At 37.2% G+C, this 14,153-nt stretch overlaps 1 protein-coding gene across 1 annotated transcript in view; it reads right to left on the bottom strand.

The window, feature by feature from the left end:
• Positions 1-1,333: 1,333 nt before the first annotated feature.
• DPP10 (dipeptidyl peptidase like 10) overlaps positions 1,334-14,153 on the bottom strand; it is a 442,364-nt gene continuing 429,544 nt past the window's right edge. Inside the window, exons 21-26 of the mRNA XM_075069831.1 lie at positions 13,361-13,415; positions 7,424-7,523; positions 6,723-6,781; positions 6,564-6,636; positions 4,796-4,869; positions 1,334-2,895 (exon numbers count right to left, since the gene is read on the bottom strand). Of these exons, the coding sequence (XP_074925932.1) occupies positions 2,758-2,895; positions 4,796-4,869; positions 6,564-6,636; positions 6,723-6,781; positions 7,424-7,523; positions 13,361-13,415 (499 nt within the window). The 3' untranslated portion in view covers positions 1,334-2,757. The remainder of the gene's footprint in view (positions 2,896-4,795; positions 4,870-6,563; positions 6,637-6,722; positions 6,782-7,423; positions 7,524-13,360; positions 13,416-14,153) is intronic.

Here is a 14,153-nt window from a genome sequence, read left to right as displayed (position 1 = left end):
TACAAATAACTAATAATAAGGCATTAGTTACTTACAGGCTTCTATTTACATAACATTACCTGGTTGTGCAAATAGAGCAAGTGAAAGGAACCCAACATTATACAACCCAGAATAATTCCGAAGATGTTTATAAGATTAAAAACTAAATCTGAATCAAAGATAGCTGCAGACAAAAAAAAGTTTGTTTTTTTCATTTTAGGTAGATTCAGAGACTGGATCTGTGATCTCTAATGCATTACCAAAATTGAACTGGTGGATAATAATTTCATCTCTAAAACCTTCTCCCAAGGTCTGATGCTCACCCTATGTCTGAATGTTAGACTATTGTAAAGAAAAGTCAATGGAAATATAGGGGTTTGTGGCTTACTAAGAAAAATATTGAATGTACTAAAAATGAAAATTAGAATGCATGCCTGATGTCTCATAGATAAAATGCAGGCACCTGTTCAGAGTGCATGACCATATGCAGATGGGCATATGCAGACTGATGTCATGTGAAGGCATAGGGGGATCCCCAGTCATGAGGGCATACACTGAGTGCACTTCTTTGTATATCCCTATGCAGGCATTATGTGTACACTTATTATGTGGAAGCTTGGCCCCATTGAAATCAATGGTAAAATTCCCATTGACTGCAGGGTGCCCAGGATTTTACCCATTGTGTTCGATTAGGAAAATGTGGTTCATGGTAGCATATCAGAGGAAAATGATGAAGGACATAATCAGGGTAAATTTACAAGAACAAATCTCAACTGTTTAATAAGTTGAAGTGCTGCTCCTGTAGTATAAGCAGAGTTGGTAGGTCTGGGTTTGATTTCTTGCTTGTTGCTGCTGAAGAAACTGATTTTCTCAAATTTTTCATGACATCTTTTCTAGTACATAAGAGTGTTTCCATATTCCTCCATTGCAGACATAGTCAGACTTAGCGGTCACACTGGGACCCAGACAAGATGTCATTGCACATTAGAAGTGTATTAAATTATTTGAAAATAGATAAAAATTGCTAGTAAAACAAAGTAAATATTAAACATTAATAGACAAATACTTTTAAGTGCTCCATAAAACCATATCTTTCCGACAACTTAATTATTTGCATCATAAAAAACTCTAGCAGTTGAAGAAGAAAATATTCCAGATGAAAATATTGATTAAAAAGCTTCAGATGAATTTCAATGTACCTTAAAAACAATTTTAATTCTTCATAAAATATGCAAAACTTTGCATTTTAAATAGTATAAGTTACTTTCCAAAAATTATGTTGATTACTTCATAATTTTAATTTCACAAGAAATGAAATCCTAATCACATAGAAAAGCGTTAATAATATCCAGAGAAAAAATTACATCTGTATTTATGTGAGTTGCACAGCATTTGTCAAGAGCCTTCAGATACCTTCTGGAACATACCTAATATTAAATGAACATCATGTTTGATTTCAATCATTGATGTTAATATTCTGATGACCTGTGTTGACTGGTTTGTTTATTTCATAGCATCAATTTCTAGTGCTGTAATTCACCTTGGCAAATAAATGGATGCATTCTTGTATCTCCATCTGAATAAAATAACAAAACTTCATTTGTCAGGAGCTTCCTTGGCCATGGATGAAAAATATTTCATTTCTTCATAACACTGTTGAATGTAAATCCTTCTTAATAAGCAGTTGTGGAATACCAAATAAAAACTGACAGACTGTTCCAGTTACCTGCTACCTCCACAGAAATTAGAATGGAATCTGAGCAAAGATTTTTTTGTTAGGGTAAAATACTACTCAATGGCATTACATTGTTAATAAAATTTCTTTATCTGAAACTATAATTTAATATTTATGTATCTAATTTACATCTGACAAAGTAGCATATTCTAAAATTAGAGCATAACCAGCAAACTATTAACTACTATAAACAATACCAAAATACAACCCAAACATTTCTTATGGAAATGATACATTTTGGCTTGGGGAAGTAGTTCAATTGCAGACATTGTTAAAACACAGCTGTTAATTATGGCTTGAAAAATTATTCAAGCATACAAAGATTTTCTGCTTAGGAAGTCTTGTGTATATACATAAAGACCAAGAGTGCACTCCCAAAAATGCTCTTACTGGTTACTAATAGGTACAATAATGATAATAAATGTCTGAAATTAAAAGAAACAAACAAAATAAAATAAAATCAGTTTCCATACTTATGTTATATAACCCACTGGACAACATTTTCCCTTTAAACAGAAACTATAGAAAATCTCACATCCTTTATTAACTCAATGCTTTCTTATGCTTAATAGACAGGAAAGGAATTGCACTTATTGTAATGTTACAGTAAAATATTAGATTGCAACTCATCTTTTAAAATATAACTGGCCTTAATATTTATGATTGGTAGAGCATAATCCAAAAATGGATAAAGATGTGCTTTTAAATTAAAAACAGAGCAACTACTTACAGAACAAACAGTGAGGCTTAACATAATAAACATGCACTAACTCTACACTTATGCAAAACTAAGTTTGTCCAGGAAACTGTAACCAACCATTGTCCTTCCACAAAGGTATAAGTTCTGTCCCTCAGTAGCATGTTTGGACTTTGAATTCAAATTCCAGTTTATTAGCTCAGTGTCTCTAAATGTGCTGTTCCACTGTTATATCCTTTAGCTGCCCTTGAGCTTCTGCAGAATCTGCACTCTTACAGTCTCTTTTATTTAAGGTTTTTTGAGCCTCAAAGTAAGTCTCCCTTCAGTACTGTACAAACAGGCTTCCTTATTCATCCTCTTCAGGTTCCTGTGGTAAAATTGGGGCTTCCTCCTTTAAACAAGCACTAAAAAACCCAAGGATTGTGCTGTAAAGGTGATATTTGCTTTTCTCAGATACAATGTTATGACCTTCATCTGGGTAGATCTAGCAGAGGAAAAGGAGAAAGTAAACAGTCTTACAAATCAGGTAAGATATTTAGGGCTTTAATTATTTCAGTCTGATTTTTAGAGCTTTTTAGCTGACAACAGGGTGACTATGTTAAATAGTTTTACGGTATCAATGAAAGTAATAAACTTCAAAGCAAAATTCATTTGATTGGGATTGAAAACCAGCACTAAATGACTGCATCGTGATCTTTAGTTGTAAAAGCCTGTTCTCAGATATTGTGTTCAGAAAAGCATTTCTGGTTGCGATTTTCCTTGCAGACAAAGGAAGTATTCAACAGAAGACCTTTTCATATTACTAACGATTTCTCTACCTCATCCAAAGCCCAGCACCTCCCTTCATGGTGAACGTAAATAATCACTGTCGTCTCCTCAGCCCTCAAATAATGGGCACTTTTCCTGTGCAAGGACAGAGAAGGGACTTCAGGATTTGAGAGGGAAATCCATGTCACAGAGCTCAGCCTGAGTAATCATGGGGTGAGCTGCTACGGAGATGCACAGTAACATGAAGGACAAGAATTCCTGCCCCACCCCAACCCACCCTCCACTACCTCAGAATACAGTGGTCACTGCTCCATCCCAATGTTTAAAGTATTATATGCAGGGTCTGGGGGGGTGGGAGGGAGAAATATAATCATGTATTACTTGTTTCCATTAGAAGGCACAATGTGCTAGGTCCTGTATAAAAATAGAGCACCATCTATGTCCCCCAAATACCCTGCCCACTCCCTGCACATGGACACCTTTATTCTTAGGGCAGCAGAGCTGACTGGTTCCTTTGTATAGGGCCCTCTGCAGCCATGAAGGAGGGGATTAGAGACTTGGTAAACAAAGTGAATGCTCTGGACCAGATGTTCTGAAACACTTCCATTATATGAACCACATCTTAATAGACAGTGTTTCATGGATACCTCCCATCCTTTCCATTTGTAGTCTCGCACATGACCACCTCCTCAGTGACGGTCATGTAGATTGTCTCCTGTGCTATTTGCATTCCCACAGACCAGATCCCTTCCCATTTGGGAGCTCTGGCACCACCTTCCCTTTGTTATTCACAACTGGGAGGCCCACGTCTCCTCTTCTTCCCCATTTGTTATTCTATACATCCCTGTGGCAACTACAGCATTTTCTTATGTGGACAAGTAACATCAGGGTTTGTGATGCATCATAGCAGCTGGGGTTTCGAAAGAATGAGCCAACAACACATTGAAAATCCAACAGCCTTTAATGCAGCCAGAGCCATTGAACAGCAGCACCTGCCTTCTCTAGAGCTGGTGACCAGCAGCTCCACTCCACAAAATAACACTTTGCTCCACTTTCCATTCCCCAAGCTGCTCTCTTAAACTACACCCACCTGCAACCCACACAGTTGGGGAAAGGAAGACCGTTACAGTATTTTTAGCTGTTTTTAATGCAATATTTTTAGCAGCTGAAAATAAGGAGGAAAATCAGTTCTATGTGACCAGCCAGTGCCTCATGGATCATCAGTGATCACAAACCACAGTTTGGAACCCTCTGCATTTGATGGAATATATTTGGATTTTAATAAAGTCTTTTATATGAGACAAAGTGGTTTGGATCCACTCTGTTATGAACTGTAATCCAGCCAAAGGACAAAGGCCACAGATAAGTGGTCATGTATTGACTTGGGAGAAGGAGTCCTATGGAAGTGTCACAGGGATCTCTCCTTGACTTCTTTACTAACTATCGGCACAAGGGGTTAGACAGCATTCTAACTGCAGTCACTGATGATTCTACTGTATGCTGGGGGGGACACAAGTTATCCAATGAGCCTCTACATAGATAAGTATAGGTGAGAAAAATCAAAATGAGATTAAATACTGAACAATGCACCTGTGAGACACCTGAGCATTACATACCTGCATAGTGTAATTAACTCCAGCTTTTATTAGATGTTTAATTAGTTCTGCTGAGTGTTGGAAATGGACTTTAGCTACAAGACAATAACATCTACATATTAGTGAACAACATTATTATAGTACTTATTTATTAATTGTATTTATTTATTTTCCTTTTAGATAAAGAAACTTTTTGGCTGAAGTTATGTGGCAAGATTTGCAGTTGATTAAGGTCTATCTACACTGCAAACAGAGGCATGACTGCAGCACATTTAGATACTTCCAAGCTAGATTCGATCTAACCAGCTAGAACTAAAGTAGCAGCAGCATGGGCTGGCTGATCGAGTACACACTCAGGGTCCTGTCCTGGGTAGGCCTGTACAGTCCATACTATTGCCTGTATTGTCATGGATTCACTGCTATTGTTATTGGAGCTATTTGGATCAAAACTACACATGTTGCAGTCACACCAACAATTGCAATGTAGACATACCCTTTCTGACTGCACCCGAGATACATACCGTAGCAAATAACAATAGTGTTGCAGTGATGGACAGCACTGTAATACTTTCTGGGCACTAAGCAGGAATTCTTGTTTTTCATCCATTGTTTAGCAAGGATTAAAATAGTTTGAAGGCGAGTAGCATGGTTGTTTTCAAATGCAAGTAATTTGTCAGTGTATTAAATGAAAGCATGTCAGATTTTCTACTGTTTGCACAGAATTGTAAGAGATTGTATTAATTTAGGAAATGGGCCTTTTGGAATGTTATTTCAATAATCTAAATTTCATGTGGTGCAAACATGCAGCTCTGTGACTATGCTTGTGTTTGCTTCATTCAGAGCAAACATGAAATTGGGGTTCAGTAAATACTGATGGGCTAGACTGTATTACTAGGCAATGTGCTGCTCAGACACCTCGAATAGACATAATTCCCTTTCTAATTCCCCCTGGGTCTGGGGGATGGAGGGGTAGTATTTTGCTGCTGGCCTTTACCAGCAGCAAATTCCAAGTCTCCCATTCCAGTTCTGCCGGGTCAACCAGCACATTGTCTCTGTCCATTTCCATTCCTTCCCACTCACCTGTTCTGAGAGGATGTGATCTAGGTAGGTTGTGCAAGGCATAAAATGCATTTTAATAACCTAGATGGGCTTTTTACCCCTTTACCATGAACAGCAAAATATACAAAAGAAAATTGCTTGTCAACTAGCACAGGCCAAATTCTTTGCTGCCTGGCACCCATGGATTTCCATTGCAGGTGCTGCATCTAGTTCTGGTTTCACTTATACATGTTATACTAGTGTTTATTCCATTGACTATGCTCAAGAGCAAATTACAATCTAGCTCTAAATAGTTTAAGGATTCCCCATTGTTACATGTTAATTAATTAACCAAGGGTTAATTTACTGAAAGATATTGTTTATCACTGATTACGCTGACATTTAGCATGCTTTCAATCGCAAAATCAGGACTAATTTAGAAAACCATTAAAAATGTATGTCACCTTATTAATAATTGACAAAGTGCCTTTCACTAGCAACCTCCTGCTTCACCAGATTTAAACAAATTAGAACATACAGCGCTAAGAGTTACAACTATGTAGCAAAGGAAAATGTCATCCATACAGATTTACAATTGGTAACTGAAACTGACAATCGGGTCTCTTTGGATGGAAAATTCTACTAGACAGGAGACAAAGATGAAGAGTATAAAAATGTATATGCTTGCTACGTGCATAATCTTTCTTTGAGCATCTGGGTATTAAGTTTAATTGCATTTAAAAATACTTACTATCAGCTGTCCCATGAACTATTAGCAAATTCTCTTCTTTTAAACCATGAATATTGTGCAGTACACTGGATGCCTATAAAAATTGAACACACACAACATAATTGCAGTATATTTTAAAAGTCAAAGCATTACTTTTAGTTACTTGTTAAACTAACTTACCTGATACGTATTTTCCTCTTTAGATGGAATGCCAAGGTATCTTTCTGAAAAAGCCGAAGCTACAGAGGAAAACAGGAAATTCAGAGTTAATCAAGCTAAATTCCATTTAAAAAAAAACTTTATTTCTGGTTGAAAGCCAGGAGAAGCTTGTTAAGCCATAAATATGGCAAGTATCTTCATCTTGAAAAGAGATTAATAGACCTTAAGGCCAAGAGGGAGCATTATAATCATTGAGTCTGACCACTGCATAATGCAGGCCACAGAACTTTACCCAACACTTCCTGCACTGAGCCCAATATCTTGTGAATGAACTAAGTTATGGGGAAATCCTGGCCCTATTGAAGTCAATTAGTGCCATTGACTTAAATGGGGCCAGGATTTCACCTCATATCTGTTAGAAAGCCGTTCAATATTCATTTAGGTTGGGATTTTTAAAGGGGCCGAAGGGATTTAGGTACCCAACTTCCACTGATTTAGTTTCTTTTGAAAAATCTTAACGATTTCTAAGTGATGGAGAATCTACCACATTCTGTGCTTAATTTCTCCAGTCATTAATTATCCTCATTTTAAAATTGGAAGCATCTGTCCACTTAAGACAGTCCCACTACACCACCTGACCTTAGTTAACCTGAGTTACAGATCTGCTCTATAGATATTTTAAGCAAATCATTTATTAAAAGGGCAAGATGGGAAATACTCACCATACAACTTCATGTCTGTGATTGGTGCAATAACGGCTCCACATTTAAAAAGTCTTTCATTGGATTTCAGGATCATTGATGCAATGTATCCGCCATATCCCTATTAAACCAGATAACATGATTTGCTGTTTGTTTGTTCTTGTTTATTGTTCCTTAATATAGATGAAGTTAAAAATATATTATAATTGATAATTTGATTAATAAGAATAAAAAGAAGTATATAAGATACCATAGTCTCATTGTGCAGACTAGCCCTCAGCCTGCAGAAGAATTGGTGAGTGATACAAATAAAAAAATTGAAGCTAAGGGTGTCAGAGACAGTGCTTAGATGGGAGAATTTTTGTTTACTTTAATATATTTTGTGAAGATTTTTTGCTTATTTCTGGGTAAACATTGAGGCTAAGGAAGAAGGGAGAGCTGTCACCTGTCCTCTCTTTAAACTTCGGTCTTTACAAATGGATTTCCATTGCCTTCAATGAGGATTTCTGCCTGAAACATTGTCATATTCCCCTTACAGAGGGTCAGATTCTCTGGTGCACTTTGCCCTACAGAAACTAGCTCTAGTGCTGCCTTAAATGGAGCAGAGATCACCCATATGTATGGAGACTCTCTGGTGATATATCCTGCCACAAGCATTCTGCTGCCCTGGCCAATTGGATATGTGGCTAGAAGAAAGATGGCCAGTAAACTCTGTGCTCTGCATTTCTGTGGCTACAGCAGATGTGTTCAAGCAGCCCTCAGACTGCTGCACTGCGGTGCAGGGGGAACAGCCTGCACAGAGCAGCAGCTTACCTACATGCCTCCAGCTTCCATCCAGGACACACCACACGATCCATTGTCTACAGCCAAGCTCTAAGATACAACTGCATTTGCTTCAATCCCTCAGACAGAGACAAACACCTACAAGATCTCTATCAAGCATTCTAAACTCAATACCCACCTGCTGAAGTGAAAAAACAGATTGACAGAGCCAGAAGAGTACCCAGAAGTCACTACTAACAAGACAGACTCAACAGAAATAACAAACACCACTAGCCGTTACTTCAGCCCCAACTAAAAACTCTCCCAGAGCATCATCAAATATTTAACAACCTATCTGAGAGATGACCCTCACTCTCATAGATCTTGGGAACAGACCTGTCCCCGCTTACAGACAGCCCCCAACCTGAAGCAATACTCACCAATCACAACACAGAACAAAAACAACCCAGGAACCTATGCTTTTGCAAAAAAAGCCGATGCAAACTCTGTCCACATATCTATTCAAGTGACACCACCATAGGACCTAATCACATCAGCCACACCTAGGGCTCATTCACCTGCACATTACCAATGTGATATATGCCATCATGTGCCACAGTGCCCTTGCCTTGTACATTAGCCAAACGGACAGTCTCTATGCAAAGAATAAATGAACACAAATCTGACCATCAGGAATCATAAACATTCAAAAACATTAGGATAACACTTCAACCTCTCTGGCGTTCAGTAACAGATTAAAGGTGGCACTTTTGCAACAGAAAAGCTTCGAAAACAGACTCCAACTAGAAACTGCTGAACTTGAATTGAATATGCAAACTAGATACTATCAACTTAGGGCTTAATAGAGACGAGAATTGGCGAGCCATTACACAATATTGAATCTATTCTCCCCATTAAAGATCTTGTCGAACTGTCTTAAATGGGCTATCTTGGAATTATCACTATAAAGCTTTTTCTTTCTCCTGCTGAACAACAGTTCATCTTAATTAATTAGCCTCTTAGAGTTGGTTGGCAACTCCCACTTTTTCATGTTCTCTGTATGTATAATAATATCTTCTCCACTATATGTCGCATTCTATGTGTTCTGATGAAGTGGGCTGTAGCCCACGAAAGCTTATGCTCAAATAAATTTGTTAGTCTCTAAGGTGACACAAGTACTCCTGTTCTTATAGCAAGATCAGAGGAGTGCAAAGATGAGGTTTAAGCCACCTTTTCACATCTCACCACCCTGAAAGGCACTTTGTGCAGAGTGTCTGAAATCCATCCTCTATTGGTGGGATAGGGTGGTATGCAGAAGAGAAGTATGAACATGAGTCCTCTTATTTGAGACTATCCACTAGGGTTTTGTTTCCAATGAATTTGACAATCTACATGAAATACTTGTAGGTTAACTCCAGAGTCTTAAAAGGTGAAGTTCAAGGTCCTGCAGTCCAGGTTCAATGCTTTCACCATATTCATTGTGTTTCTCTTAGAAGGGCTATTATCTTTTCTCTTGATTATTGCTAGAAAATTGCCCTTCTGATGGTGGATGGTTTTATTTAATATATTTATTTATTTAGGCATGATAATTCTCTGCAAAAAATAATCCACCAGAAGGGCACTGAACAACAAAAAAGTGATAGAGATAGTTGGCCAGGGTTCATCTACATCTTATTGAGATGATTTTCTATATCCTTTTCTTCAGTTCTAAAATGGTTAATAAAAAAAGTTAATCTTTTTTGAATTCTCGGAATATTTTTAAAATGCTGTTAAACGTTAGTTAAGGAAAAAGAGATAAATCAAAAAGTGTGTCCTTGGGCTCAGAACTTTGTCAATGCTAACCAGGTACGGAGAAGAATATATAGAATAAGACTGGGATTTTCAAAAAAGCCTAGGAGAATTAGGTGCCCAATTCTCACAAAAATCCTAGCCTAAATTGCTAAAGACAACATAAAATTGCCCACATATTGTAAAAGATTTTGGCTAAGAGAGAATGTTGATGTGGGTGCAAGTAACTTGTATAATTCAAAGAGCTGAAGGGAACAGTCACCTTTTTTCTGCCTCCGGGTTTCTTTTGCTTGGTTGTTTGTTTAATATTCTGCTTGTACCATTTTCAGTAGTTTCACTGCACAATTTTAATGCTAGATTAGACTTATTCACAATTTATATCATGTCTTCATTAAGAACCCAGTTTAGTTCTGTTGGGAATGTTTTTTCTTTGGGGTTGTGCCTTTTCTTCCAGTCAGGATTCCCCAGACATACATATAACATGTATAGTTTCCCTCAATGGTTATACAGTATTTAGTTGTTTTTTTATGATTTAAGAATCTGGACTTCCTGTTCTTAGGTTAAATTTCTGAGGCTTCACCTCTGCTACCAAATTTTCCACAGGTTGCTTAGCTACACAGTCATATTTTCAAGCTCATTTTCAATTTCCATGATGGAAAGTTGTAAACTATATATCACCACAGTTTGATATGTAACCATTAAAAGAGACTCTTCTGATGTACTTCATTGGTAGGGTTTGTAACTTTTCTGCAACTGAGCAAGGTAGTTTTGGTGGGCTGGCTGATAGACAGAGGTGTGTGTTTTTTACACTTTGCCCTCTTGACATTCCAACTGTTTTTGTTATTATTGCTAGTAGTTTATATTGCAGAATTTATCATGACTTTGTTCCGAGTAGGTCAAAAGCATGTTATAACATTCAAGGATGCTAGAGAGCTCCAGGACAATATATGTGTGCCCAGCTGGGCTGAGATCAGCATAGGTAATCCACACAATCCTCTTCCTCTTCCAGCAAAGGGCATCTTCTATTCACTTTCTTAGTCAGATCATCAAAAATGTAGTGCATATAAAGGAAAAAAAGATGTTCTTTGTCAACAATGTTTCATATGGTTGAAGGCAAATTGAGCCTATAAAAAGATGTTCAATTGGCTCTAAAAGAAATATAGTGGAGTCAAATATGATTAGTAATATTTAGCAGTTTTTCTATGTCTAAATGGCTATTTGGGAATTTTTAATATATTTATTACTGATGGATGAACCTCAAAAGCTTTGAAGTTTGTAAGTTAAACTGAGTGAAGGTAAACACTTCCAAATTCAAAACTGCTTTAAAGTTTATCTAATTTGCTAATATTTCCTCTTTACTGTTCCACCTTCAAAATCTTCACTTTGCACCACCTGTTCTTTCAGCCAGCATAGGCATAAACTCGTCTGGCAACAATGTTTTTTGAAAGGACATCACAGTTGTTCTCCAGTGGATAGAACACTTACACAGCACCAACAGTGTTCATGGCCCTATGTAGACATGTAGAAGCCTGCTCAGATCTATGCTCTTTTGTTGTTCTCTCATCATCTTATTGCTGGTTTGGAAAGATGATACTTATATCTTCTACTGTTCTTCTTACTGAAGTAGTAAAGGCCCATGGGGAGTTTTTGAGCAATATCAAATAAAGAGTTAAGGAATATAAATGAAATCTATTATAAACCAGAAGCAATTGCGTTAGCTGACTACTATGCATGGTGTTTGTGTGACAACTTTGTCATGCTAGAAGACAGACTCTGGCCCACTTGGAGCGAGGTGTGTGTGTATATGCGGTGAAAGACATACTATGATATGTCTGTGTGCACATTAAAAATGGCTAAGAGAGATGTACACTCCTAGTGGATGGAGCGGTCACGCTTACGTTTCATTAGCTGGAAATAGAGCTGGTCAACACTCAGAATGTCCATTCTGTTGGAAATTGCAAAATGTCAACTTTTTTTTTCCATTTCAGAACAAAAACTAGATAAATTTCTTCTGAAAGGAAATAAAAAATAAATCATTTAGGGGAAATAAATCAAACCATTTCAGTTCATGTTTTTCCTGATACCAAATGGAGCAACTGATTGCCCTGAGGCTGGCCCCGCCTGCAAAATGTGTTGTGAAACATTTCAATTTGATGAATCTGCATTTTCTTACTTAACATCTTGTTGGAAAATCCCGAACCAGCTCTAGCTGACAATGTTTTCTTTTTTGTGGCTGGCCTACAAACAGAGTATAAACTCAGATGCTATTGAATTTTGACAGCAATATTTTTTTTCTTTAGCTCAAGTAGTACAGTAGGAGGTCATGTGTTTGGAGAGGAAGGTCTTATTGCATGTGGAACAATAATAATAGTCAGCACTTTATTTTTACTAGGCTTCACAACCATTAACTAATTCCCACAATGCTACCTCCGAGGAAGTAAGTATTATTATCCCCATCTGACAGACAGTCAAAGTCAGAAACAGAGGTTAAATGGCTTGACTACAGCCACACAGCAAGACAGTAACAGAGTGGGGATTAGAATTAAGGGGTTTCACAGTAAATGCATACTGCTTCAATAACTGATAACCATGGTGCCTGTATATGTGAGCAGCCACGGTTGGTTTGTTTGTTTTCACTGTGAGATTTTAAAGTACTAAAGACACAAAATATTGACATTTTTAAGGTAACATTTTAAAACTAAATATCACAAAGGAACAAATGTCAGTTTCCAAAGATACAACTTGTCTCATGTTAAACTTCTAGAAGCTCATTTCAAGCGAGATAATTAAGATTCTCTTTAACTTTTTGCTAAAGGTTAAAGCTTTGCCTGGGTCTGTATGATGCCAGAGGCAACAGCGTATAACATAGCTAAAAAGCTGACAAAACAGCAAAGGGGAGAATTCTAAGAGATGGCACAAAAAAGGATGCTACTCAACACTCTAGGAACTTATCTCAAATAACTCAAAAAGCTAAAAATGTCTGCATATAAATTGTGTATTAAAGGAACACTGTCAAGTGAAATATGGACTAGAATTTAAATTGTGCAAGAAATGAGCTTTTACAGAAACTAAGACCAAAAGAACTGTTTCCAAAAATTTATTTTAAAAACTTCCAATGGAAAAAGTTTTTTTCCCCTCAATAATTAACATTTTCCCCTGCAGTATGAGGCAAATTTTGCAACAGTAAGAACTGAAAGTGAAAGTGACTATAAACAAAAGTGAAATCGATTACTTAGCTGCTAATTGTTCAATATGAGAAACAAATTGAATCAATATTAAATAATGACAATTAAATATGATTTTCATTGTTAGTAACAAAAATGGTTATTTGCAAAATACGTAAAGAAATCTGTTTGCAACAAATGATTTTAAAATTGACAGTGTCCTCCTGCTATTTTTGCAAGTTACCTTTCCAAATATGCTGAGTCGGTTAGGATCTATGAATGGTTGTTTCAGTAATGATCTGTAAGAAAAAAGGAAATTTTACATTCTGGAGAGTCATATGTGTGGAGCTGGTTATTTGTAGAAGAAAAAACTGTGATAAATTAAGTGAGGAACAGATTTTTAAGAGTTCAAGTAACAATAAAAGTTGTTATTTTAGGGAAGTCTTGCTGTTTTGCTTTCAGATGTCCTACACTACATGATGAAGGCCTTGTGTTTTGGCAATTATCAAAATTATGAATCCTCCCACAGAGGTAATTCATCAACTATGCTTCCAGAAGGATAATATACAGAAGAGAGACTACAAATTTCAGGCAAACTTCTGTAGTATCAAGAGAGAAATAGCATCAAGAGAGAAAGAACTCGCAGGGCCACCCTGCATATCCTACTTCTCAGTGGTGCACCCACACCGAAACCAGATAAGACACAGTAATGACTCTGAACTCATGAACAAAGAACCCTGGTTTAGAAGAACTCTTTGAACTAAGATGTGGAGCCAGTTAGAATGCTTATTAGAGCTCCATATCCCAAAAGAGGCCTCATCCATCCAGTTGGGAATGTGGCCCTGGTCCCTCCCCTGCTCTGCAAATCTGCTATTGTGAGGCAGCAAGGCAAGGGAGATAGGGAGGCGGAAAGACGCATGCTGCTCCTTTCAAAAACCTGTGAGGCACTTTGTGAAGCTGTCATAAGTAGATAGGTAAGGTAAGGGTTAATTTTCTTTTACTGTTAAGGGTTTACAAAGGGAACCAAACACCTGACC

This window comes from Chelonoidis abingdonii, chromosome 10 (genome assembly GCF_003597395.2).
Source record: "Chelonoidis abingdonii isolate Lonesome George chromosome 10, CheloAbing_2.0, whole genome shotgun sequence".
Classification (NCBI taxonomy): Eukaryota; Metazoa; Chordata; order Testudines; family Testudinidae; genus Chelonoidis; species Chelonoidis abingdonii.
The sequence above is the reverse complement of the archived record's forward strand: the minus strand, read 5'-3'. Positions and strand labels throughout refer to the sequence as shown.